The sequence below is a fragment of the Urocampus carinirostris genome, chromosome 1 (assembly GCF_059441175.1).
Source record: "Urocampus carinirostris isolate Australia breed hairy pipefish chromosome 1, RoL_Ucar_1.0, whole genome shotgun sequence".
NCBI classification, from domain to species: domain Eukaryota; kingdom Metazoa; phylum Chordata; class Actinopteri; order Syngnathiformes; family Syngnathidae; genus Urocampus; species Urocampus carinirostris.
Genome location: NC_142349.1, coordinates 48,299,071 through 48,325,294, shown reverse-complemented (window position 1 = coordinate 48,325,294; position 26,224 = coordinate 48,299,071). Strand labels below are relative to the sequence as shown.

Genomic DNA, 26,224 nt, shown 5'->3' with positions numbered 1-26,224 from the left:
GCAAACTCTGCACAGGAAGGCTAGTTGCTGGATTTGAACCCATCACCTCAGAAATGTGCCGCCCCGCAACGTTACTGAGGATAGGCAGTACGGATAATGGATGGATGGATGTTTCTGCTTCACAGGTTTTGACTACCGTGGGACTTTTTTGGAACACAATCCACACAGAAAACAAGGTATTGCCATACCGTACAAATTTATTTTTATATTGACGTAACTTGAGATTTCTATCTCTGAATCTCAATCTCATTAAACATAATTTCTCCTATTTAAGGGCCCGGTCACACAGCCGTTTGCGTCTGTATTGCGGGTAAAATTTTGCGTTTTTTTTTTGCCCGTGGTGGCACGCGATGGAAAATGCGCAAAATTGGCCAACCCGCTGTTCATCGGTGGTATGCCCGCAAAACAGACGCCGGCGACTGTTCCGCTTCCTCATCGCGTCATTTCCGCGTCATTTTCTCGTGTGGACCACGGGTATAAAAGCTGCCGAGCCGGCGTTATGCCGAGAAATGCATCCTTGCCGAGATTTGCATCCCCTCGCTACTACAACCACTTTTTACCTCGTTTTATCTCACGGCAGGGATGCATTTCTCGGCATAACACCGGGCTGTAGAAATCATAACCGCTCAAGGCACAGTCCCGTGAAGATCAAGATTTCAAGCTATAGCACCGAAGAAGCCAATATGTTATTATTGTAATAGTTTTTCATTTTAATTTTATTATCTTGTTATCAAATGAAAAGAAATGTCAAGAAATAAAAATTGATTAAGACGAGGTCACTACGGTGACGGGGATCCATGTCCACCCCTTGACGTCTCGAGCACAACTGACTTGTGCTCGGCAAATCGCGCTGTATATACGCGGAGAAAGGCGTTTGACCGTCACATGCGTAACACGCTAATTTCACGTAATAACACCGCGATACAGGCGCAGAACATGCTATGACCGTGCTCCACCCACGATTACCCGCTGAAATTTCCCGTCCTACCCATGTGTAACCACGCCCTGGCCGCGGCCAGAGCACGTCGTTCCGCGTCATTTCCGCGTCATTTCCGCGTCATTTCCGCGTCATTACCTCGTGTGCCGCCCGCGGTTAACACGTGGTCTAAAGTTTTGAGCAGCGCAAAACTTTTTTGCGCGGCCAACCGCGTGTGAATTTCCGACCGCGTGTAAAGCACTGCTGTATCTCGTCTATATGGCGATCTCAAAGCGTCCAACATCGTCTGCTTCACGGTCAGAAATTTCTGGCCGTGATTCAGCCTCGATACGCCCGTGAAAGGCTAGGTGACCGGGCCCTAAAGTTTTGAGGAGCGCAAAACTTTTTCGCGCTGCCAACCGCGTGTGCATTTCCGACCGCGTGTAAAGCACTGCTGTATCTCGTCTGTATGGCGATCTCAAAGCGTCCAACAGCGTCTGCTTCACAGGCAGAAATTTCTGGCCGTGATTCAGACGCAAACGGCTGTGTGACCGGGCCCTTAAATTAATTAAAATCAACAAATAGTTAAGTCCTCAAGCTACAACAGCTCTTCATATATCCAGCATGCAACCACAGTTACTCAGGGCAGTTCATTTTCTTATTGCTACAAAAAGTAGAAGCGCTACAAATGACATCATAAAATGTTGTCTTTAATGATGGAAAGTGACAAGTTAGCCTATTTGCAGTACTTTGGCTTCAAGATAAAACACTTTTAGGTAAATCTGCATGTTTAGTGCATTCCCAGTGACTTTTTGAAACCACTGAATGACTAAGCATTAGTCATTTCCATGATGTTGGACCAGCTGCCAGTTTGGCATTCAAAGGCATGCACAAGTCCATGAAAAGCAAGCCAGTCATCTCCACAGAGCCGACTGGCCGATCTTTGCATCTGTGCAGGAATTCGACGGCCTCATCAGAAATGGGGCCTCTGCACCGTTGCCGCCATTTTCATCAGGTTGTCATGTACAGGGGAAATGAGAAGCAGGTGTTTAGCAGACAGTGTTGAAGGTTTAGTGATTTTTATGACTTGGAATGTTAGTTTTTAAATCAATAACACAACCTTCCTTTTAAGGTGATTTTTCAGCACGAATCAGTAATACACAAATGTTGAGTTGAGCTAATGAACAAAATTTAAACATGCGTGAAAATTCCAACAACTAGAAGAGTTGACAGACCGTATACAAAACAGCTCCTTGTGTGCTGATTAATGAACAGATAAAAATGTAAAAAGCGGGAAAGACATATCAGCAGTGTGAAAGTGCCACATCTGAGGCACGACACAAAGAAGAAACGCAATATTAGAAATGTGCTATAGTGTATAATAAGCATTGTCCCTCAGTGACATACTTGCGGAAGAACTCTTGGGTGTTTCAGTGTTGATTCAGGTTTGGGCGAGAGATGGCAGTTGGCAGCTGAGATCACAGACCAAAATAGTTTGTCATCGGGGGTTAGTGAGCGTCAATGCCCTCGCTGAAATGAGCACACTGAAAAAAGGGACCCCCTCTGTGTAGTGGGTGGAGACTTCAACACACACACAACAAACACACACGCACACACAAGTAAGGCAAGAGGAAGCTGTTGTCATTCATAGACCATTACTGTATTTTCCACACTATAAGGAACACCGGTTCATAAGACACCCCCCCGAAAATAGTCTTTTGTAATACCGAACCGAACTTTTTGGGCTTATGGAATTAAAACCACAGTAAGGGCTATGGTTGCACAATGAATTAAAAAAATACCACATTGTGCATTGATTGATCAATTGGACTATGTCGATGACCACAATCTGATGCAATGGGAATCAAGCGGGGATTACGACAGATCCTATACACTATCACAATATGGATACAAACGACACACGAAAAGGCATTATGTTTTATCTCATTATCAAACTATTTTTATTCACATACTAAATTCTTGATGTTTTAATTGGGCCATAAAGAAATTGAACCGGACCGTAGTAGCACTGGAATACAGTATTGTATATCTGACTTTGGAAAGCACAAGAGACTTTGAACTGATGAAAGAGAAAGGTGGGAAAAGATTCTGTCATTCTGAACTGAATTAAGAGTAAAGCATTGTGGGAAATAATTAGGTCATTTGAAAGATATGAAAAAACGCATGGCTGTCCATATTTAAAATGTTGTTCAGTTACAATCATTAGTTTGGGCTGAGAAAAAAAAAAAATACCCATTTTTTAACACAAGGTTCTCCAACATTTTTCAAGCTATGAGCTATTTTTTGTTACTAATTAGCGCGAAGGGCACACCGTTTAATATGCATTTCTAAAACGTATCATGTTATTAGTATGTTATTACCAGGGTAATTATTGGAAGTAGGGTTAAATGACTCAGTCAACTGCTAAAAAAATATTTTACAAGAAAGTCACAGTGACCCAGCACTGGTGAAATATTTCAGAGCAGGTCTGGGGCGGCAATAGCTCAGGAGGTAGAGCGCTCGTCTTGCGATTAAGGGATCCCAGTTCGAATCCCGGCTTGTCCGTGTTACATGTCGAAGTGTCCTTGGGTAAGACACTGAACCCCTAATATCCCCAATAAGCAGGTTAGCGTCTTACATGGCTGCAATACAAGGCCGCTATTGGGAAATGTGAAGCACACTGTAAAGCGCTTTGGGAACTCATTGACTTGAAAAGCGCTATATAAATGCAGATCATTTCATTTCATTTCATTTCTGAGGGCACCTAAGTTGTTCTTAGGGGGCCCCTGTTCTAACATATTTTGTAACATGACTAAAAATAGACTTATAATCAGCTAATCAATATTGCACAAATATGGTAAGACATTTCCAATTGGAAATCAGGCGCACCGGATTTTAATGAGCACATTCACATGTCTGACCAATTTGTGTTTTTTGTGTGTGCCTTATAGTCCAGGTAAATGCAGTAATATATTGAATTGTTCATGTACCTAATTTGGAATCTTTCTTCTCTCTTCTTATTGTTGATCATTTGATGCAAAAAAAACAAAAACAAAAGATAGTCTCGGTTCTAGGTTGTTGAAAAAAACAACAAGCCTAATTAAATGGAAAACTACAAAGAATTGTGAGATACTCCAATTGGATGCCTATATTGCTTACAATGTGTGAAACAACTCTTGTCAGAACTCATATTTATGTTAATAGCACATATTTTATGTGTAAAGCACAATTTTATTCATATTTCCATTGTGTTTTTTACAATTTGAATTTGTTTAAGTTTGACAGAAAATACCTTTTATGGAAAGCAAATGTTTATTTGGGAAAAATATTCCTGTCAGTTTTTAATTCATATTTATTTATTTTTTAATTGTCAAGATTTTGTTAATTACATAAGTATTTATCCTGTTCGGCCCACGGCCAAAGATCTGGTTTGGGTTTTGGCCCTTCGTGCAATTGAGTTTGACACCCGTGGTCTAGTTCAAAGTTACATGATGGTGTAAAAATAAGATTACAGTCTGATCCAAATCATTATAAGGTGCATCAACTGCCCTCCACATGCCTTTAAATATTTACTCTAGTATCTGGGCATGCAAGTGAAAATATAAGGATTTTCTTCCTTTGTGATCTTAATGATTGGTGACATTAAAACTGCAAAACAATTCCTTTAGCTGGGGGTTGCACGGTGTTTGTTCTATTGGAGTAACAGAAGAAAAAAACGTATCTCAGATTTTTGATTTCTAAATTCACGCGCAAGTCTGAATTGTAAATGGCCTTGAAATGCACTATTACGATTATGTGTTCCTTTCTTTTCTTTTTTCAAGCAGTCTAAAAAAAGCAAGGAGCCAGCAAAAGCTGTGATTATTTAGTGAGCAGACATATCATTTCAAGCACTGAAAAAATGCATTCTAACAATAGTCGCGTCAGGGCATAACAAAATGACTTATCCACAAGAAAAAGTTCTCAACTTTCAAGTCAATGAATCAAAATTATCAACCATATTGAACAGGTTAATTTGTAACAGTGGCCGTACAAGCACATTAAAAACAGATGGAGGAATTTTGGAATTGATGTTTGTCTAGCTTCATTTTTTCCTACTTGGCACACTGCATCAGGTTAACTGCAAAGACCAACAAATATTTTCAATATCCAATGATAATGATTTGCAATGTGAATTCATAGAAAAAATAACGTAAAATGTTGAACAAGCATGTTGTTTGTGTCGCTTCATTTTAAAATCAAGATATTCGGTTTCAAATCCAGCTACCAACCTTCCTGTGCGGAGTTTGCATGTTCTCCCCGTCCTTGTGTGGGTTTCTTCCGGGCACTCCGGTTTCCTCCCACATTCCAAAGACATGCATGTCAGGTTAATTGGCCGGTTCAAATTGTCCCTAAGTGTGAATGAGCGAGCGAATTGTCTGTCCCTGTGTGCCCTGCGACTGGCTGGCAACCAGTTCAGGGTGTCCGCTGCCCACTGCCTGAAGATGGCTGGGATGGGCTCCAGCACCCCCGAGACCCTACTGAGGATAAGCGGTGCAGATAATGGATGGATGGATGGATATTCGGTTTCATGTCTTGCGGGCAGATAGTTGGCCTTTTATTCAAAGTTCAGTACAGTTAAGCCATATTTTTCTTCCCCAGCATTTTACTTTAATGATCTTCATATGGAGGTCAAATAAAGTATGTGAAAGGACATGTTTTTATGGAGAGCATCTCACTGGTGTTGAAAAATATCATTGGGCTGAGAAATCAATTCTTTAACTGTAATACATTAATTTTGATTCGACTCATAAAGCCACAGCACAACATCGGAAATATCAAGTATTTAGTTTTAGAATTAGATGTGAAAAATTTCTTGCAGCACTTTCTTGCCAGAAGTCTACACATTGGAGTGGATAACATCTGTTGAGTGGGGGGCCTAGAGTTGAAACAGACGTAATGATGTCATACTGAAGTCTGGACGGATGAATGTGTTGCTCCTGCCTATGCTTGTGCATTCGCCGGTTTTAACTTTGCATACATATATAGGCACTTACTGGCGGATGAAGTGAGATAACAACAGCAGACATCCACTAAAGCTGAAGTATTTTGACATATACATAATTTCACTGGTAATTGCACTGGTTCAAGCAAAGAAAATCAAGCTACTATGTTTTATGTTAATAAACAAGCCAACGATCAGTTAAATATAGTACATCTGCCTATCCAAAGACAAACTTTGTGACCTTTTAATCAGGTCATTGTTGACCACAACGCAGAGACAACACATGCATGGGCTACGCTTTTGCAGGTGTTTTTTTTAGTTCAACTTCAGTCCAAGAGCTGTTGCAGGAGATATGGCAGAACACGTTTTGCAAAGTAATCAATAGCAGATGGCAAGTAATGCGTGGCTTGTCGTTCCACAGAGGCTCTTTTGTGATGGCTTGGCCTTCCTTAATCGCAACAAAACAGTCTGTTTTTCCTGTGTATGTCTGATTGTGTATACATTTATGTTTATGTCTGTTTAAACTCTGCAGCACTACAAAAAACTTTATACACAAACAGTTTAGCAGAAAAATAATCAGTCTATGGGAGTCTATCACAAAATCAAATTATTTGACCAATAATGTGCTGTGATAATTTTAAAATTAAAAAGGTAGAATAAACACTTTTAAAATGCTTTTCAAATAAAAAGTGCATGCATGCATGATCATTTTTACAGCCAACCCCCTTTTTCATTGAGCTGTAAAGGTTGCTGAACATAGCAAATGTTGCATCTGGTCAGGGTTTTAAATGCAATTCAAATTAGGTCAATTTTCTGTCACATTTGTACTGAGATTCATATTTCATTTTATCACAGAAACATTCTGAACAAAATCAAAAATTTCATACAAATTCATTATCGACCAACCAGCAAAGGTGTTTGTAATGCAGTTTTAATTCCCAATCATACATGTGTGCAACTTATTTGTGAATTCAATTTTTTCTTCTATATTTTTATTGAATCAAGACATTGATTCATCTTTTTTCTTTGTGTTTTACTTGCAACGAATTTTTGTGTTGTAGTCAAGAATGTCTTATTCAATCAACCACCATACGGGGAGGCCGATACATTTTGATCTCAATTGAAGCAAAAAAATTACATCCAACTAAAAGTTAGCCTCTTTCAATAAATCATGTAGTTGGAAACACTGATGTGTAAGCCTATGCTAAAAAAACACAGTAGTACCTGCATGAACGTGGATCAGGGCTTTAAAAGGTGAGAAGGGTATGGATAAAATACTGTATTTATTTGTGTATAACGCGCACCCCTCATTTATTATTAAAAAGCAGTATAATATTTTGTTTGACTTTTGGCCATGGTTTTAATAACCTATTAATGACTATGAACTCAATAGTATTGTGTGTGTATTTTCAATACTAACATAAAAATTACTATAGATCTATTTCATGTCCTTCAAAGTCCGATTCAACGTCATATACACTAATGAGTTTCCCTTTTCCTGCTTTTTTGTGTTCATTTATATCCTTCCAGGCGACTTTCTTTTCTCCATTCTCTAACAGTCATCTCTGGTACCGTGAATAAAAATACTGTGATGTTGAACATAAAATCCTGTACGCGTCACACATGAAAAAATACTGAACTTGTGCCCGTGCAAATTACACTGATTTTAAATCAGAAGCACCACCTTAAACACCCGACTCACTCAGGGAAATCTCACAATACTCCCCTTCACACCTCAAAACATTTTCTCTTTAGAATTATACAATTTACATAGATCACCTCTTTTTACTTTAAAATGGTGAATTTCCCCAAAAGGTGAGAGATTTTCATGCCTGCTGGTAGGTTTTGGTTTGATGGCTGAAAAGCCTTTTCTGAGGCCATCTCTGTGAGTGTGGATAAGCCTTCCTCAGGTCCTTTCCTCGCATGGTTAATCTGTGGCCTGCCATAATCACATTTTATTTCGAATACTATTTATTCGAAACTTCTTGGTTTGGTTTTGGCCACCCCATCGTCACGGTCCTCACTTGTCTAGTGGCGGCACAGCGGCTGGGTGGTCAGCGCCCAACCCCTTGGTGCGGAGGTCCAGGGTTCTATTCCAGCTGCTGCGGCCTCCTGCAGAGTTTGCAAGTCCTCGCCGTGCCTGCGTGTGTTTCTTCCAGGGACTCCCGTTTCCTCCCACATTCCAAAAAACATGCATTACAGGTTGATTGGCTGGTCTGTATTGTCCCAAGGTGCGACAGAGCGAGTGAGTTTCTCTGTGCCCAGCGACTGGCTGGCAACCAGTTCAGAGTTTCCACCGCCCGCTGCCTGAAGATGGCTGGAATGGGCTCCAGTACCCCCTGCGACCCTAGTGAGGATAAGCCGTGCAGAAAATGGATGGAATGGAACCTTCTCCCCTATCAATATACCAATTTAAACTTTTCTCCTCCCGCAATAACTCAAGGTTTAAACTCATTTTAACCTTAATTTTTTTCATAAATAATGGTTTCAAAACAAGGTGCAAGCAGAGTTCGTTTGTGAAAATGTCACAAAATACTGCAAAAAAAAAAGATAATGACGTATTTCAGGCTGATGCAGACGGTGCTGGGCAGATAGAAAGGCGCTGTGCGCATAACTACGCCTTACCCTACCGCTCACCCAATTAAATTTCTCTGTGTGCTTGGCTGGCGTTTCTGGTGTTTCGACTTTTTGTTGTGGGTTTTCAACATTAAGTGTTTGCAAAATGAACCTGACTGTAAACTGTAGTAGGGAGTATGCTCTTTAAATATTGGACCGAACAGATCCTTTATTAGTGCTTCGTTGGCTCTGCCTGCATTAGACCGGACTCTAAGCTAAACAGATTTGGAATCCTCCAGATGAGATTTGCAGGGGTCTAACTTTATCTCCGAGCCATATGTACTCATGAAAAGATCCATATCTGGCTCGCGAGCCGTAGGTTCCTCACCCCTGCTCTAAAACTTCTGCAGCTGTTTGCTCTTTAAAGCTGCATCTGCCATTATCTATTCGTCTGTCAGCATGTATGAGGAACCCCTTACATTTTTCTGAAAGTCATCTTCAGAACTTACTCAATGTACAGGCGGAGCTTTTGAAGAATAGGATACACAATCCATTCCTTCAACAAACACATGCACACGGTATAACTCAGCCTGACACACAGCACACCTGTTTTGTCACTCAAACGATATGTGTACCATGCATTGGTTGTGCTTGCCCTGACTTTCAGTTTCCAAGGAGAGATTTCAGGAGTCCCCGTCTGCAATCGCACCCACAGAGTATGCAAGCCGCAGCCCCCTTCAGACTGCACAAAGCCTCCATTGTGAGGCACAATGCTGGCTGCCCCCTCTGGATTTCCCATCTACCCAATGCTCACTTTCCCCCATAATTCTGCCCTCTCTACTTTTGCATAACTCTCGGCCGTTTTCGGTTCTTCGGTCAACTGCAGACACTACTTCTACACTTCGCTTCTTTTCAACCTAGACTTGCTGGCAAAACCACAGAACACCAGGTCTTGTTGAATTTGCATCAATATTCTTCAACATATATGTTCAATTAACTCTTTTCATTCAATCCCACATTAGTCAAGTCTCAAGTTTTATAAATATTTTGGAAAGAAGCAATAATATAGAGAACGTTTACATGGTATTTTCTGTAACATACAAATAGGGTCTAAGGTAAAATCAATAAGCTATTTTTGCTCTTTTTTTCAATATAGCACAACTTATAATTTACTATACTGGTTGTCAAACACGAGATTTCAGGCAGAACTGCATTATCAACATCTTCATTTTCCATATTCAACTTGTTCTTGTGGTTCTTGTGAAAATAAAGAGATGCAATACTATAACAGAATATTTTTTAATGAACTAAAAAGCCTTAACACAGCAAAACTGGCCATCTTATTAAACGGTGGTCACATGTACCATGAACTGGTCTAATGTTAGACAATATTTTAACTGCCAGCCAAAAGGTCAGCATTAAACACGTTTGTACTTCAAGGATGTGGGAAATTCTCATTAACATCACAGTTTAAAAATGAGACTTGAATAAAGGTTGGAGGACATTTTTGGACCATAACAAAGATAGGAATTGTCAACGTACTTAACAAGTGTAATAAGGGGCTACACCATAGAACACTGGCACACCAGAGACACCTATCGTCTGAGTGTATTGTAGATTGCTATGTTGGTTGCATTTGCATAACAAGCACACACAACCACACACTAACACACATGCACAGAGTATCCACGGTGATGCACTCTTCTCTGAAGGAGTTTTACGGTGGGCAAGGGATTGTTCTAGAGACAACTTGATCGTGACTCAGTGTGTCAAATTTAGCACAGGAGGGTATTTAGCGAGGGGACTGTGATGATTTCATTCCACTGGCTACAGTGACCTTTACCTCTTTGTGGACCAGAGGCTCAAAAGAATGAAACCTCATGAAGGGAAAAAATTGGGTCAAAGAAGAACGGTACTAATTGTCTCATACCAAGGTAAACTTTTTGCATCAAGTTCATAGATTGGGAGAGGTTATATTTGGTCGATAGAAATAATGCACGAAATGCAAGACACTGCTCTGACATGTTCGAGTCAATGGCTGTGGTCACCACAGTGTGGTGTTACCTTTTTAACTAGTTCAAATATTATTTTAAACATGTGTTCCATCAATATACTGCACAAACACAAAGTCAATAAACAAAGATACATTCCCAGAATTGTGCAGCACACTACAAAATTGCTGCATTGTGGTGTACAAGTGGGCCATGGCTAACACAGGACTGCCAAGTCATGGTCTCAGCTGTTTGGACATTCAACCAAATGTCCTCCAGGCACCAGATTGTGTGAGCCGTAATGATAGGGACCTGACAGCACAACTGCCGTGCACACGGGAAGCAGCTGTGGAGTGTGGATGCAAAAAACAAAATGACGGCTAAAATGTATTTTTTCACCAATAACATGACTAAGCTCAAACATTGATGGTGTTTTTCAAACTAAAGTGAGAGATTTGAACCCTTTCTTTATTCAAACAGAAAATTAGGACACATAGTGAAGCAGCTAAAGCCTTTAAAACTAGGTGTGCACCACTGGCAATTTTGAGGTTGATCCCATCTTCTTACAACATTTGCAAATTCCACCTTCAAAGTTCCAGTCTTGTTTATTATAAAATATCCAACAATAGATTCAGGTGAAATGGCCGGTCCAAATTGTCCCTAGGTGTGAATGAGCGAGTGAGTTGTCTGTCCCCGTGTGCCCTGCGATTGGCTGGCAACCAGTTCAGGGTGTCCCCTGCCCACTGCCCGATGATTGCTGGGATGGGCTCCAGCACCCCCGCGACCCTACTGAGGACAAGCGGTGCAGCTAATGAGATGAGATGAGAGATTCAGAGTAATGAAATGGTTGTTTTTGGGCACATGAAATAGTTCTCACAAAGAAAATGTACATGGGAAGGGAGAAAAGACCCATGGGAAAAAAACGTGTTTTAGAAGGCATTGGCCCATCACTGATCGAATAAATAAGAAATACGAACGATAGGAGGAATATTAGACTGTCATTAATTTCATGCAACTGTAAAGAAAATATTTTATTTTTTGCATGTTCTCCCTGTGTCTGTGTTTCCTCCAGGCGGTCCTGTTATCTCCCACATTAAAAAAAAAGCATAGCAGGTTGATTGGCAGACTTAAATTGTGCCTAGGTATAAGTGGGAATGTGAATGGTTTTCTGTGTCCGTGTCCAAGGTGTCCCCCTGCCCGAAGACAGCTGGGATGGGCTTACGCACCCCGCGACCCTAGTGAGAAAATGGATGGATGGTTCTGCCTCTGCAAAGGCACTGATATAGGAAAACAAAAATCTTATTTTAATCTTATTTTCCAGTTTATGACATACAGTCCTTACATAGTTCCACAATGTTCCTCTTGCACCTCCAGGTTTTTCCAACGTAAATGATCCTTGATTTAGCCCTCAGTGATAAAAATGATAACAATAATTATCGTCAAATAATTTTGCCAACATAAATAATAAAAAAGTCAATAAAAATTGGTCATTTAAATTGTTATTACGCCACCCCAAATACAGAATGGGGGCGTTAATGCAGTGAAAACGCAAGATTTGGACCAACACTCAGAAGACTAAGAATGTGACAAAGACCAGCCAAACATTTTGAAAGAATAGCAATAGAGCGGCTCACGCAGAGTGAAAGCGAAAGGACTACAACGCGGGCCATTTTTTTTCAATTTATTTTAAAACGACATCAAATAATGTCTATCAATTGGCACAAAAGAGATCTCATCTCATTTATGCACTGCGCTCCTCAAAAACTAATGTCACATACTGCCTTAACCTTGTGATTTTTCACACACTTTAACACTTTCTCCTCACACTAATCTCTTCAAGTATGCATTACCCCCAATGCTCTGCAAGTGAGCTAAACTCATACACAGAACTGATCACATTTCTGAAAACACTCTTAGCTGAAAATTCTTCTTTTATATGCTTCCACAAAAAATGTTCACAGGTTATCAGCAAAGCAACAAATAAAAACTTCACTGTAACGCGATTCGAAAATCTCCCGTTTCTTAAAGTAACACTAACAGCGTAAAAGTATCATTGCAGATTTGTTAATGACTGACTGTGATTTGGTTGTACCTTGAAGCATGCAGCGGTATGCCGACTCTGAGATGGCGTAGATGTGGGGTGGCATCTCATGCCTCTTCTTGCCTCGGTACATCTCAATGATGTTCTCTGAATAGATGGGTAAGTTCTTGTAGGGGTTGATGACCACGCAGAACAGTCCAGAATATGTCTGTAGAGGAAACAAAGGTTCATATAAATACCAAAAAACATATTTTGTATTAATTCCTTAATTTATGGTATCTTTTTGAGTTGTGGGTCACATTGAGATCTACAATTTGAAATAGGGGTCTGTGCCAGAAAAATTTAGATGGAGTGTCTAAAATCACTACCTTTTCCCCCTGATTTAGTAAATTGTCGTTCTTAGGAAGTAATTATTGTTATCATCATCTAGAACCATAAAATAAAGGAGGAAAATGACAGTGTCTTAAGTTTTAACGTAAACTTTAATGGAAATATCTTCTATGGCAGCTATTAGGAACCTTTTTGGCCTAAATACCATGAGAGCAAAATATTTTGATTTTTGTTTTGAGGAGGCTAAACCATACTGTATATTCAAAAGACAAAATGTTGACATGTAATTCTTTAGTGCATTTTATTTCACAGTGTGACGTTTGATCATTTGACTATATGTATGAAAAAATAATTTTGCTAGAGCCTCTGTTTAGTGGGGTGTGGTATACCTCCTACTACTAGAGGGTCACAACTGGGGTTGGAACTGGGCACAGGAGTGTCCAATCACTGCACACCCGTCTCCAACTATCTTAAACCCTTTATAAGGACATTTTGAACAGTACACGTCCTCGGGTCATTTTCATTTCATTTTTTACCACCACCCCATATTTGTTTGTATTTGTTTCTGGTCTCTTTACTTTATTTTCAATTTTCAGTTTCGGTCTTTTTCTCCAGTTTGGACTTTGTCAGGTTTGGTTTTGTTTGGACATTCATTTGAACCCATGTTGGTTTGTCACTTGTATCTCCTTTTGTTATTAAATGCAATCCCTCTTATTGAGCATCCCCAGCTCCAGTTCCTGCTTTCATATTAAAATTGCAACGACAGAGAAAATGAGTCTTGTCCTAATTTTATCTCTGAGCCAGATGTACACATGAAAAGAGCCATAGGTTCCCGACCCCTGTTCTATGGTGATTGTCAGCCTATTTCAAAGGGGTTCATTTTCTCCTTCTCCTCCTACATTTTGGCAAGAGTGGTGCCAGGCGTTAATTGCCCAACAAACTGTGAACCTGTCACAGACCCTGACATGTGTATCGTAATTAGTCAATTGTGACAGGACTTGAAGAATAGGCACCCAGAAACCAGACAGCATACTGAAGTCATTTAATTATAGCTCAGTGTGGCACCTAACTGAATAGTCTTTAGCGGGGATGCGGACAAAAATGAGCAAAGTGGTCCAAAAAAAAAAGATTAAAAATGCATGGAAAGGCTGGTAGAAATGACAATATGAAGCTGATTGCTTTTCTCAATGTTTGCTGTTTTTTTCATACATTTCAAATCGTTTCAAAAGATGGCATATGCTGTTAAAAACAACTTTAGGATTTTCTCTATATCAAACCACATTTAATCATAAAGCAATTTCACACGATCAAATGCAAATCAAAGTCCTGTTTAAAAGCATTTGATAAAACAAACGCTAAGACTGCTTTCCACTCTCTCAATACCTCAGACAGTGATATACACGAAGGACGGACGTTCAGACAGCCAAACACCCCTCTCTGAGTGCAAAGGCCCCTTCCTTGGGAAACAATAGAATTTTAAAAAACTTGAAATCAAAACAGGGTGTAGAGTAAGTTATGCTTTTCCAAATATGAAGTTAGCATTGCAAAGATGGGCATTCTGATGACACGGCGCTGCACTTTTATCGATGAGAGTTTTGTTTGGTCTATTATGTGGGTGCTCTACCAGCTGAGATCATTTTACTCTCAGTCTTGCTTAGTTATAAAGTTATTTGCAAACATACTTACATTATGGTGCAAAATAGGACATGAAAGCCGACATGGATTCCTTTGAGGGACAATATAAGGCCAAGCAAGAGTGGGGATACTACGGCTGATTTAAAATAAACTGATATTGAAACTTCAACATGCAAGGATTGTCACGCTGTTAAAAGATTTGCAATCTTCTACTGCTTCTTTTTTTTTGTAATAATAGCTCCTATCCTTGATTGGTTAGGGCCTTGCATCTTAGTGAGGGTGAATTCTTTTCTTGATAAAATAACTTTATTTTTCCATGGTTATCATGTTTTTGCTTCTCCGTGTATCATTACAAGAAGACTTAGGACCCATAGCAAAATAAATACAGAAAGGCATTGTGGGATGTTGTCAGCAATAGCATATCAATGTTTTCATGATACCTTGACCCAAACCAATAGCAGACCAGCATTTTATGCAACGCTGACAAGTAGAAGACAGAAATTTAAGAGACATAACTCGTTATTCGCACTAACACCACAAAGTTCGAATTTCATACATTTTTGTCATGAGAAAAAAAAATTTTACTTGGTCTCATATAGTGGGGTAAATACCCTGATGAGGGGCAAAAAAAAGTATTCCACAACATAGAGTGAAAACATCATAAGGCAGGTACACCATCACCCGGGAACCCACGTTTCTCTATTATAACATTGAAACAAAAAAAAAAAATCAAACCTTTTTTACAGACTCACACATTTGTTTACCAAACAAAAGGGCTGTAAAACAGTGTTTTTTTTTTACAAATAACTACTGTACTTACAAGTAATAATTTTGAAGAAGTGAGAAGACTTTTCACCCAATCAGAATGCAGAACACAATTCACGATGCAAATTTAGTGAAACCATAGAGAGTGAATCGCAATATTGACCCTTTGTGCGTGACGTCACGTTGCCTTCTCTGGCAGAATGAGAGCCATGACAAACGGCAAGAACCACTTTAGCGCATGGTAGTTGAATAGACAGTTGAGTTGAAACAAATACTAATAACCACAACAGAAGAATATAACCAATACTTTTTACCATGGTGGTTTATTATCTTGCAAGCTCCTATTTGGAATTTTTTTCCATTTTGATCAAGACGGCAATGTTTACCCGCAGTCAAACGGAGGGACTGATGTGCCGAGGATCAACACTGGTAGACTGGCAACTCTCAAGTATTCCATGCTTTACAGCAGACACTTTTTACAAGGTACATTTGATGTATTTCCGAGCAATTTAATATTAATGAAGGTACGTCAAAGACACTTGTTATAATAATTTAGCTAATGCTACACTGCACACTGGTAGGGTGTGGTTCAATGAACGAAAATCCTGAGGCCATCAGCTGCCATCCCTATCAGTGTGGATAAGCTTTGCTCAAATCCCTTTCCTCACATGGTTAGTCTGTGCTTTGCCATAGTCATATTTTATTTCTGACAATTATTTTGTTTTTATTTTTAGTTTAACCATTGTGTGTGTTTGTGTATTAGAAGTTCCCGGTTGTTGGGTGGGGGTAAAGGAGGGAATTTTATCGTCTTATTGTACACTGAATGTTTTTATAAAGCACATTGAGTGGCAATTTATTGCCTGAGTGTTTCACAAACAAATTTGATTTGATAAGGGATGGCTTCCTGAAACGCGGAACTCTGCGTCGCTTAAGCAAGACCCAGCTGTGGAAGGTAGGTGGTCATTGAACTGGTGCTAAAAGGACCACCGGGAAAAGCCAATTCACAAAATCAGGTTCCTGTACATGCTGGCAAAGCCCAATTAATATAAGAATATTGCTGATATTCGGGTTACGTAAGGCCATGTAAATGCACGCAGATAACCGACTATGGTCATCGGTCGACTACGGACACCCGGATTAAAAATGCTCAGTTAGCCCATTATTGCGCATGCGGGTTTCTCTATCCAGGATTTTTTCGTGTTTCAGAATTGCCTCAAAAACAGAATTCTGATCACAGTCGGACCATTCAATGGATTTAATTGTAATAATTGTCATTCTAGCATGGCAGCAAAGCATGTTACCCCAAGTGACTCAAGCCACGCACTATGATGACAGATCTATTCTGCAGCCCTTTCTCATTATCAGTCTGTCTACAGCTTTTCCAAAATTTTAAAGGGTCAATTTTGCTGCTGATACTGATGGCTCAAGGTGAATATCTAATGTATGTAAAGGAGTCGTCAGATCCCCTGAAATTCCATGTTACAGATTTCCCGTTGAGGTTCTTCCGTTACATTTGATAAGCACATCCTTATTTGTAAAGCCTTCTGTGTCCCAGCATAAGTGATAAAAATATTATAAATCTCACAGGACCAGGGCACTAATGCCAATTGAAAAAAAATCATTATCACTAACGGCAGCAGACCCTACAAATAACTCAACATAATGCCCAGCCTCATCCAGGAAAGGGAAGGTGATATTTTCACTGTGAAATCAGATCCACGTCAGAGGATCCTGTAGCCTGGTAACAGCTGAGCAACACACAGGAAACAGCAGACATGACAGGCGATCCCATCTGCCATCCCTGGACAGGACATGGATACGCTTCTGTCCATTGTAAATTGGAACCTATGGTTGCAGCAGGCTGGTGCCTTGTCTTAGTGCCACAGTTTTTTGTGCCATTCCAAAAGGTTTGAACACCTATCTAAAACTCACCCTAATGAAGCAATAATATAGACACAACAGAGCAGCTTTTGATAAAATGCTGAGTAATTTTTATGCACAGAGTTACACTGACAGGCGGGTGTTTTCTGCTTTTTGATTGTAAGCTTGGGCTTAAGGACAGACTAAGATAAATCCTAATGCAAACTCTGTTGAATATGTTTACAGCACCTTCTGGGAAAGAAAAGAAGAAAGAAAAGAAAAATGGCAAAAGAAGACAGTACGGGAAACAGCAGAGAACAAGCCCTTTGGCATAGAGATGGACACTAGGAAAATCCTTTTGCCCTGGAAGAATGCTGATGCTTTTTGACAGCTGAGGCTTATCTTAAGATACAAAGGCCTTCTTGTTTCCAAGCTACTGTGGTCAAGCCCAACTAACGCTCTGATTAGCCTGTGACTCACTGTCACATCGAAATAAATCCTTCTAATCAAGTGTGCAGTCTCTCTGTCTAGAAGCTACGACAAATAAGACCGCATAAACAATGGTGTGTGTCAAATCTCTTTGCTAGGATACAAATATGGAAGCCATAACCTAAATTGTAAGTCCTCGGCTTGGGGGGCGGTTAGAGGGCCTTATAGCATTTCTGCACTGGGTATAGTGGAACTCTGAGGAGGTAAGTCAAACAACTGAAATAGGAAATGGTCTTCCTGTCCAAAAAAAGTACACTTAGTGAGAACATATGTTTGTAAGTTAGTTTAGCCAAAATACAAATTAGCAAGATCCAAAGCTGGAAATGAGCCATTACCAACAGACTGAAAGAGAAAGAAAGAATGAGGTATCGAAACTCAGATTCAAAGTACAAAACAGTAGATGTTAAATGACTGAATATGCTAAATTTTGCAGCACAGTGCTGGAGGAAGGTGCATAAGCCAACCATGCAGCATTATTGGTAACAATGGACCAGGACGGACCAAACACTGCGCAGGTCGTTTTGACAGGCGACACGCAAGGCAAGATCGCTAAGCAAGCCGGCAGAAGAGCATGCATCCCCTTGAATGTATAACCTAAGTTGGTCTTCATCTTTTATGCGGGTGCGGGATTTTACTTGTTGCAATTTTGTTGGAAGGGTCACACATGTGTTTTTAATGGGAGACATGGAGTGGGATGGAAGGGGGACGCTTTTTAATGCTGTCAAATCTGCCAATTCACTGTTTCCAATAAACTATTTTAATATCACAGCATGTGAGTGTGATTGGCTGTTATAATTTTACAGAGCTTGCCTTTTGCACAGAAGCTTGTTTTTCTTATTCTGGTAATGAACTGCTATTATGAAATGGTGGTGAATAGTTTGTTGTGAAATATAAAATAATACCAATAAGCATTTGAAATCGGATAGGTAATTGGCACTCAGTTTTAATAAAATCAAGCGTAGAATTACTGCTGATTTTTGTCAACCTTCTTCAGTTAGTGTTAAGACATTAAACAATTTATGTTTGATGATTTTTTAGTAAACCTTGTTAGACTGTTTTTTGTTTACTAAATTAAAGATACATGTACCTTGATTACTAGATATGCTAACATAAACTAATCAGCAGTTAGGTTCTTGAATATAGACATATTGCTGTTCTGTATTGAATTGTGTAAAATTAAATCAGGCCATATCAAAATACAATCATATTTTGCCATCTGTAACAAGTTATGTATCCTAGCGCCAGGTTCACAAAGATACCCACCTAAAATTGATCTATAGATAAGATCTATTCAAAGAAAAAAAATGGTATCTTTAACTTTTAGAACAATACTGATATGCTCTACAGACAAAACATTTAACAGATTTAAAACAACACCAATTTTTTGGGATTACAAATGTGATTGGCCACTGGAAACAATTTTTGGGTGGTATGCTGACATATACTGTACATAAAAAGACCACTTCAAATGCCTCACTAATAATTAAATGTGGTAATTTTTTATGGCGAATATCGACATTTGAAATACATTGGTGATATGACCCAGTGTCATCATGGAATTTTGCCCTGCTCAGGCATTTCAATTAAATTTTAACCCAAAATCTTTGACCTCTGTAGTGTGTGGTGGATGCACTTTGCACTATCTATGGAAAATACATGAAATATGCTACATATAATTATTCATTTGATTGGCATAATGATGTGGTGAATATTGATCACCCATGCTTCGCATACAAATTGGGAATACCTCGTTTAGTAAGTTTGTATTGAAATACACTTCTAATTGTGGTATAACTACTGTTTTAGCATCCTTTGTGAGAATAATATTGTAATAATGATCAAATTCTTACTGTACGTTTGCTGAAAACCAAATTTAAAAAGGACCTTTTTGAAGCAACATTGACACACTTCTTCCCAAAATCGTTCAGCCTTGTTATTGAATTAGGACACGATAATGAAACATTTTGGACAATGGTCTTACAGCCATAAACAAAGCAGAACCTCAGCATCATTACAACATTCTGTTAGGACTCTGGTACTACCTTTGAAAGTGCAAAATGAGGTTCCCTAAAATTGTGCATCAGTGCTGCTAATATAAAACATCGAATCAGACATGACGTGGTCTGCAAGTTTGTGTCTGTAGTGTGTGTTGTGTGCAGTACAAGTTAGTTCTGCATGATTAACCATATTCTAATTGATATCGCGTTGTGACTGTTGTGTTTGTGTAAACGCAGGACACTGCATTGTTTTCAAAGATTCATAGTTCCATGTTTGGAGTTATAGAGGGCTTGGTCAACCAGATTTGAGTGGCAATTTTAACAACCCTAGCTAATAAAAGCGAGGCAAAGTTTGCAAGCAGTGTGTGCGCGACTGTGATAGACTGGAGTTTTCTGTGAATCTAACAACGGGCGCTTTTCCAAAATTGGCCACAAAAACGAGCAGCGATGTGACAGCCAGTAGCCTTACGGCTCGTTACATTGAAAATAAATGCATTAATTAAATAGGACTCTGAGCAAAGTCAGAAGAGCGGAAAAGAGTGTGATTACCAGCGGATGCTTCGTGGATTGTTATCACATCCAGGGAATCGACAGTGGCGGCGTCAGGAGAAAAAGGTCTGGCCCAGTGCTATGGCCACTCTAATAAGACACCCCTGCGGAGGCCGTATTTCACCCCTGCAGATCCATAACCTATGAAACAGATGACCGGGAGCTACAACTTTTGGGAAACCGCTACATTTGTGACTCTTGTATTTTAATCATCAAAGAGACCAGGCTGAAGTCGCGGTTACCCAATGCTAGTGTGTAGCTATCTCTCTAAATCACTCTCTTACTTTAAAATGAGAAGCCCTCCAGTTATTATGCTCTTTTATGATGATAATAAAGATAATTTATTCAACTGCAATTCAGTTTTTTATTTGTTGATTTCGAGCTGTTATTTTGTTACAGTTGGATACTCTCAGAGTAATCACATCATCTCAATGTATGTTTGCATGTCACTATGATTAAGTTCTCACAGAAAACAAAACTAGCACAGAAATGCACTTTTACGATTAAAATCGCATTCAAATTGCAATACAGGTATAAAAAAACGCAATTAGGTTTTTTTTTTCCCAAAATCTTGCGGTCGTAGTACAAGTACACAAGTACAGTATATTTGAATGCAGCATGCATGGCACCAAACGTTTTAAAATAATTACTGTTTTCATACATCTGAAATACGTTTTCCATTTTGCTAAAGGCTCTAGTGACAAATATTTGACCAATAGATGGCCCTGCTGTCTATTACGTACAAAAAACAGTAACACAGCAAGCAACAACACGGCAGACAAACATGGCGGCGACTTAAGTAGGATCTCCACTTATGTAAAACAAACACAAATTTCTCGACCTATGATTTTTTTTATAAAAAATAACATTGGTATGATAGTTTGTGTATTTTTTGCTAATATTCAAAAAAATATTTTTTTTTACTGAAGGATTTTTTTCGTAGCACTTGGATGCATTAAATATTACAAATTGTCCCTTTTTGTGTGTATCGCAGGGGTCTCCAAACTGGACTGAGAGCCACTTTTTGCCGAAAGGGCACCCATATGCACTTCTAAAATAACAACTTAATATGGTATTACTATGATGTTACTATGTTATTACCAGGTTAATTATTAGAAGCAAGGTTATATGGACTAAGTCAACGCCCCAAAAAACATTTTACTAGAATGTCACAATGACCCGGCACTGGTGAGCTATTATCAGAAGAGGGGCACGTCAGCTGTCTTTGTGGGGCACCCTGGTGCCCATGGGCACCACATTGGAGACCCCTGGTGTATTGTCGGAGGTTTTTCAACACAGCTTGAATGGTATTTTCTCAGGTGATAATCAACCCATATTCTACTACTAAAAGCCATAAAATGGATCAGAATCAGAGGAACTTAAAGCACCATGAGTTCATAATATACAAGAACAAATTGGAAAGTACAGATTACTTCAGGTGCATTCCCCCCATGTAAACTAGTTAAAGAAAACAGGGTTCGTACACCTTTTCATGGCCAAATTCTAGCACCTTTTAAGGACTTTCCAAGCCAATTTTTAAATTTCTCTAGTAGCATTAAAAGATAAAATATAGTGTGAAAATTTTGTATTTTGCAGAGCCACAGACATATCTGCAATTTACACATGCAGTTTTTAATCTTTCGGGTGGATCTATCAAGACATGATTTTGGGAGTTAGAGTAAATCGTGAATATACTCGTTTTGAGACAAATCTCTCCCTATACAGGTGTTGGGGAAGAATAACAGTAATATGAAACTTACATTTTCAGTTGGGGGAAGTTCTTCCCATTACAATTTAACATTGGGAAACGCTACCTTAGTTTTATCCATGGCCCATACTAAATATCCATAATTAATATGTAATATTTACACTAACACACATTTCATGGTGTCCTGTTTAGGTATTGCATGTACCTGTACATTTGGGCGCGATGAAACTCGGACAATACCGTACAAACTAATGACAGCTGCAGTTCTTCACAAAGGAAGAAGAAATACAATGGCAAAGCCACAAGAGAGCAGTGTCGGCGTCATTTTTAAGAAGACTTGTTGAGAAAAATGGCAACAAATTTAAGCATTTTCAAGCAAATCACTTAAAATTCAAGCACTTTTTAAACCTCTAACACACAACATTAAAATTCAGGCATTTTTAATGATTTCTAGCACCCATGAACCCTGAAGAAACCAATGGTTCAACACCAACACAGACAATGCTCAGGAAGATCAATGTTCCATCCTGTACTGAGCGCAAACACAGGAGGAACGTAATGCATAATAATTGGCTAAAGGTTAAATGTGGTATGCCACAAATCGTACATTTGAGGAGTTTTAAGCTTAATCCTCACCCTGTGAAAAATATACAGAACAAGCGTTACTTACATAAATGAGTCCAGAGTAGTAGCGGTCCTTCAAGTTGTGCAACACAGATGCCTCATTCAGGCAGGTGAGCTCAGCCATGTCCTCCACCTTACTAAACTTGGGAGGGTTCATTTTCTGGATGTCATCCTTGTTAACCACCACCTTTTTGCTGTTCTCGGCCAGCTCCACCACAACTTCCTCACCACGCTCCTCACGGATACTGGCACCCTCAAAACCATGGCGCTCTGAGGGAACCCAAACCAGCTTCTTGGCTGTCCAGTCAGCCTGTGTGGCTGGGTTATAAACCACAGCACGGTCTACAAACAGGTACCGCTCTGGGTCCTCCTGGCCACTTCGATGTAACATCTTGTTTTGGCACCTAGAAGAGATGAGAGGACCTTTGAAATAGTTGAGGTAGTACACACGTAAACCATTTACATTAACAATCATTTATTAAGCTATTCACAATCTACAGTAGAAGCAACATGTATTTACACTATGTTTATTTGTAGCACTTCATATGCTCATACCGTACATTCCATTTTGAGAAATGACATTGTCATACTGATGAAAATATTAATTTAAAGGAGAAATGTTCAGCTTTCATTTATTTGCAAACTATAAACTGCATATAAAAAAGGTGAAAACAGACTTTTTAAGTACATATTTACATCTTTGGAATCTAAATGCCTTAAGACTACTTCACCTGGACAAACCCACCCAAGAAAGGAAATAACATGCTGAAGACAAACAGGAGGGATTGGTCAAGATTCAAAACAAAACCGTATAACAGTGAAGTCTTTCTTACATGAACAAAAACTTATAAAGACAAAATTACAAAAATTACTACAAATAAAACCGCAATGAATGTTTACAGTAAACGTAGGAGAAAAAATTGGTTATATCATTATACAAATACTAATTATAAAGATTCTAATAACTCTCAAAGAAAACTTTTGGATGATTGTATTGTGATTTATGAAGGGTGTATCTTTATGAGTTTTGGGATTGAAGATGAATAAGTTGCTTATGAAACATGACTTAAAAGTTATCCACAACAGAGTTTAGTGGAGAGCGGGCATGAGCCACAATGTGCGGCTCGGGTGATGCATGTCACTATGTTGCGCTTTGTGCGTAACTGCGTCGCTCGGAGCACACAAACCAAGCGCAGGGACATTATTAACGGAATATAAACCTTTCGACACACCGAATGTTACCTATTTGAGTACTGTACACATAAACCGACGTTAACACACATAAGTTGGGAGTACTTTACTCATGCAGCGATGACTGTGATTTGGTGCTCAATCAAACTGGCCATTTAACTCAAATCTTTATAAGTAAATTAATTCCTAACCAAGAGAACTGCAAAGTATAGTAAATAAATCCGTTTTTCTTCAAAAGTGGGGCAATGTTGATAACGGTGCTACCTGTTTGTTTGTTTAGCCCAAAGTACATTCCCGCTACTAGCTTAAACCGCTAATTATAGCGCAGGCTGCGTTTTCTAATTCGAGTTCATCTCATTAAAAGAGGGAAACTCAACTTAAACCAGTCTTCTGACTATTCTAAGCCGTAGCTCGTTCAAATTAAGTTTGGGAACAGACTTCGAAAACCCCGCAAAAGAACCCAAGATAGAACCATCAGCGCGTTATGTTATGTCTGAGCCAGTGATGACCTAAACCCACCTGGTGTTGTTCTGTGAAGCTCAAGTCCGCTTGCCCACGCAGTCCACTGTGCCACTGTCACGCTGCCTCTGTGTTAACGTTCTGCTCGGCGCACACAATGGAGATGCAAGCATGTGTTCGGGCTCTGGTATGCGCCAAAGAGGCGCGGGGAGTGTGCGTGAGAGGGGGCGTGAGTAAATTCAGGGGGCCCTCCTGGACCCCGCAGTTGACCGTCTGAAGCGGCCCCGCCTACAACCCAAACCCAGAATGCAAGCCCCCCTCCCTCATCCCAGGAGCGCGACGTCAGCTCAATAGTCAAGTACCTAATGAACTCTCATGAATTTGCAGGGGTGGTGCGTCGATAGAGGTGTCCTTAAAAATGTGAATCTTAAATATTTGCTCTATTAAGTACAGAGATGCCTCGGTTTTCGCGGTTAGTGGGGACCAGAACCACCCGCGAAAAGTGAACATCTCAGAAGCAGTGTTGCACCTTTTTCGTCAGCCTTCATTAAAGTGGACTTGTCGACTTGAGAGAACACATTGAAACCCATTATTACTTCAAATTATTTTTTTGGGGGGGTGCGCGTTATAATCAACCGTGAGAGAAAGAGAGAGAGAGAGAGAGAGAGGGAGAGAGAGAGAGAGAGAGAGAGAGAGAGAGAGAGAGAGCAAGAGAAAAAGAGCGAGGGAAAGAGAGCGAGGGAAAAAGAGAGAAAGAGAATGAGAGAAAGAGAGTGAGCAAGAGAGAGCAGGAGAAAGAGAGCAAGAGAGAGAGAGAGCAGGAGAAAGAGAGCTAGAGAGAGACACACACAGAGTAAGAGAGAGACAGGAAGAGAGAGAGAGAGAGAGGGATAGAGGGAGGGGGAGAGGGAAAGGGAGAAATTAGTTGATGTATTTTTTTGGGGTGGCAAGGGGATTAGATTTGATCAAAGACCTGCCGACTGAGAGCAAACCAGAGAGAGATAGAGATGCATCGCTTTGGCAGCACAACGAAGGCCCAGGAGACAAATTATTCTCAGCAAGATGTAGAGGACACAGAGCAGGTGTCCATTCACAATACAGTAGAAAAGATGATATGATATGAGTTGGCACCGGAGATCTCAAGTCAAGGGGTGCTGGCTGATCGGCAGGAATCTTGGCGGGTGTGGAAAGCATCCATTGTTTTGTTATCCAATCTTATTTTTAATTACTTTTTTTTTCACAAAGGAGTGAACCAACGATAACTGAAGCGTGAAGTAGCGAGGGCGTTTCTGTATGTCTTAACAATCCCAACTAAGTTTAAAGGACCGGGGTTTGTATGGGAGCTTGAAATCCTTAAACATGTTTGAATTTTAATATTGTCTTTTCAAGGATTGGAAAGTGCTTGCATTCTGTCTGGGTGGAATTCTTGTAAATCCTTGAAATGATTTCAATGTTTTTCAATAAATCTGCAAAAAAATGACACGGACACTGCTCTCTGGTGACTTCGCTTTGCCATTGTATTTCTTCTTCCCTCGTGATTAACGGCTACTGCTTTTTGTTTGTGTGGCATTGTCCTATGAAGTGTCATTTTCCTCTGCACCCAAGAAGACAGGTGTAAGCTACGCCCAAACAGCACACTATGAAACGTGTATTAGTGCAAAGATTACGTATTAGTTATGGACATTTATTATGGGCCATGCAAAAAATAAAGGTAGGATTTCCCAGTGATACATTGTGATAGAAAGAACTGCAAAATTGGCTTTGAAACTTTTTAAAAAGTGTTTGAATTTGGCCAAGAAAAATAAGTGAAGAGCTCCTATGTTTTAATTTCCATGGCACATATCTGCTTTTATCTTACTAAAAGTAAAGCTGTTCGGGGCGAAACACATTTGGTATGAGGAAAGGGGGTGAGACGAGTACCGCAAAGTGACGTAATTCTCATTCTCGCAGGTGTTTTTGTTTTACATTTGTCCGTGTAGCATTAAAATGGTAAAATAAGAGACCTGTTTTAAGTACAGTCGAAACACCAACCCATACCCCAAGAAAGATGGGGGGGGGGGCTGGAGCCCATCCCAGCAATCATCGGGCAGTGGGCAGGGGACACCCTGAACTGGTTGCCAGCCAATCGCAGG

At 39.8% G+C, this 26,224-nt stretch overlaps 1 protein-coding gene across 2 annotated transcripts in view; it reads right to left on the bottom strand.

Moving 5' to 3' along the window:
* The window catches only part of LOC148374975 (myosin-10), a 54,568-nt gene extending 30,261 nt beyond the window's left edge, over positions 1 to 24,307 (bottom strand). For both annotated transcript variants that reach the window (XM_088343160.1, XM_088343168.1), the window contains exons 1-3: positions 24,153 to 24,307; positions 22,489 to 22,846; positions 12,537 to 12,693 (exon numbers count right to left, since the gene is read on the bottom strand). In XM_088343160.1, the coding sequence (XP_088199286.1) occupies positions 12,537 to 12,693; positions 22,489 to 22,833 (502 nt within the window). In that variant the 5' untranslated portion in view covers positions 22,834 to 22,846; positions 24,153 to 24,307. The remainder of the gene's footprint in view (positions 1 to 12,536; positions 12,694 to 22,488; positions 22,847 to 24,152) is intronic.
* Positions 24,308 to 26,224: the final 1,917 nt, after the last annotated feature.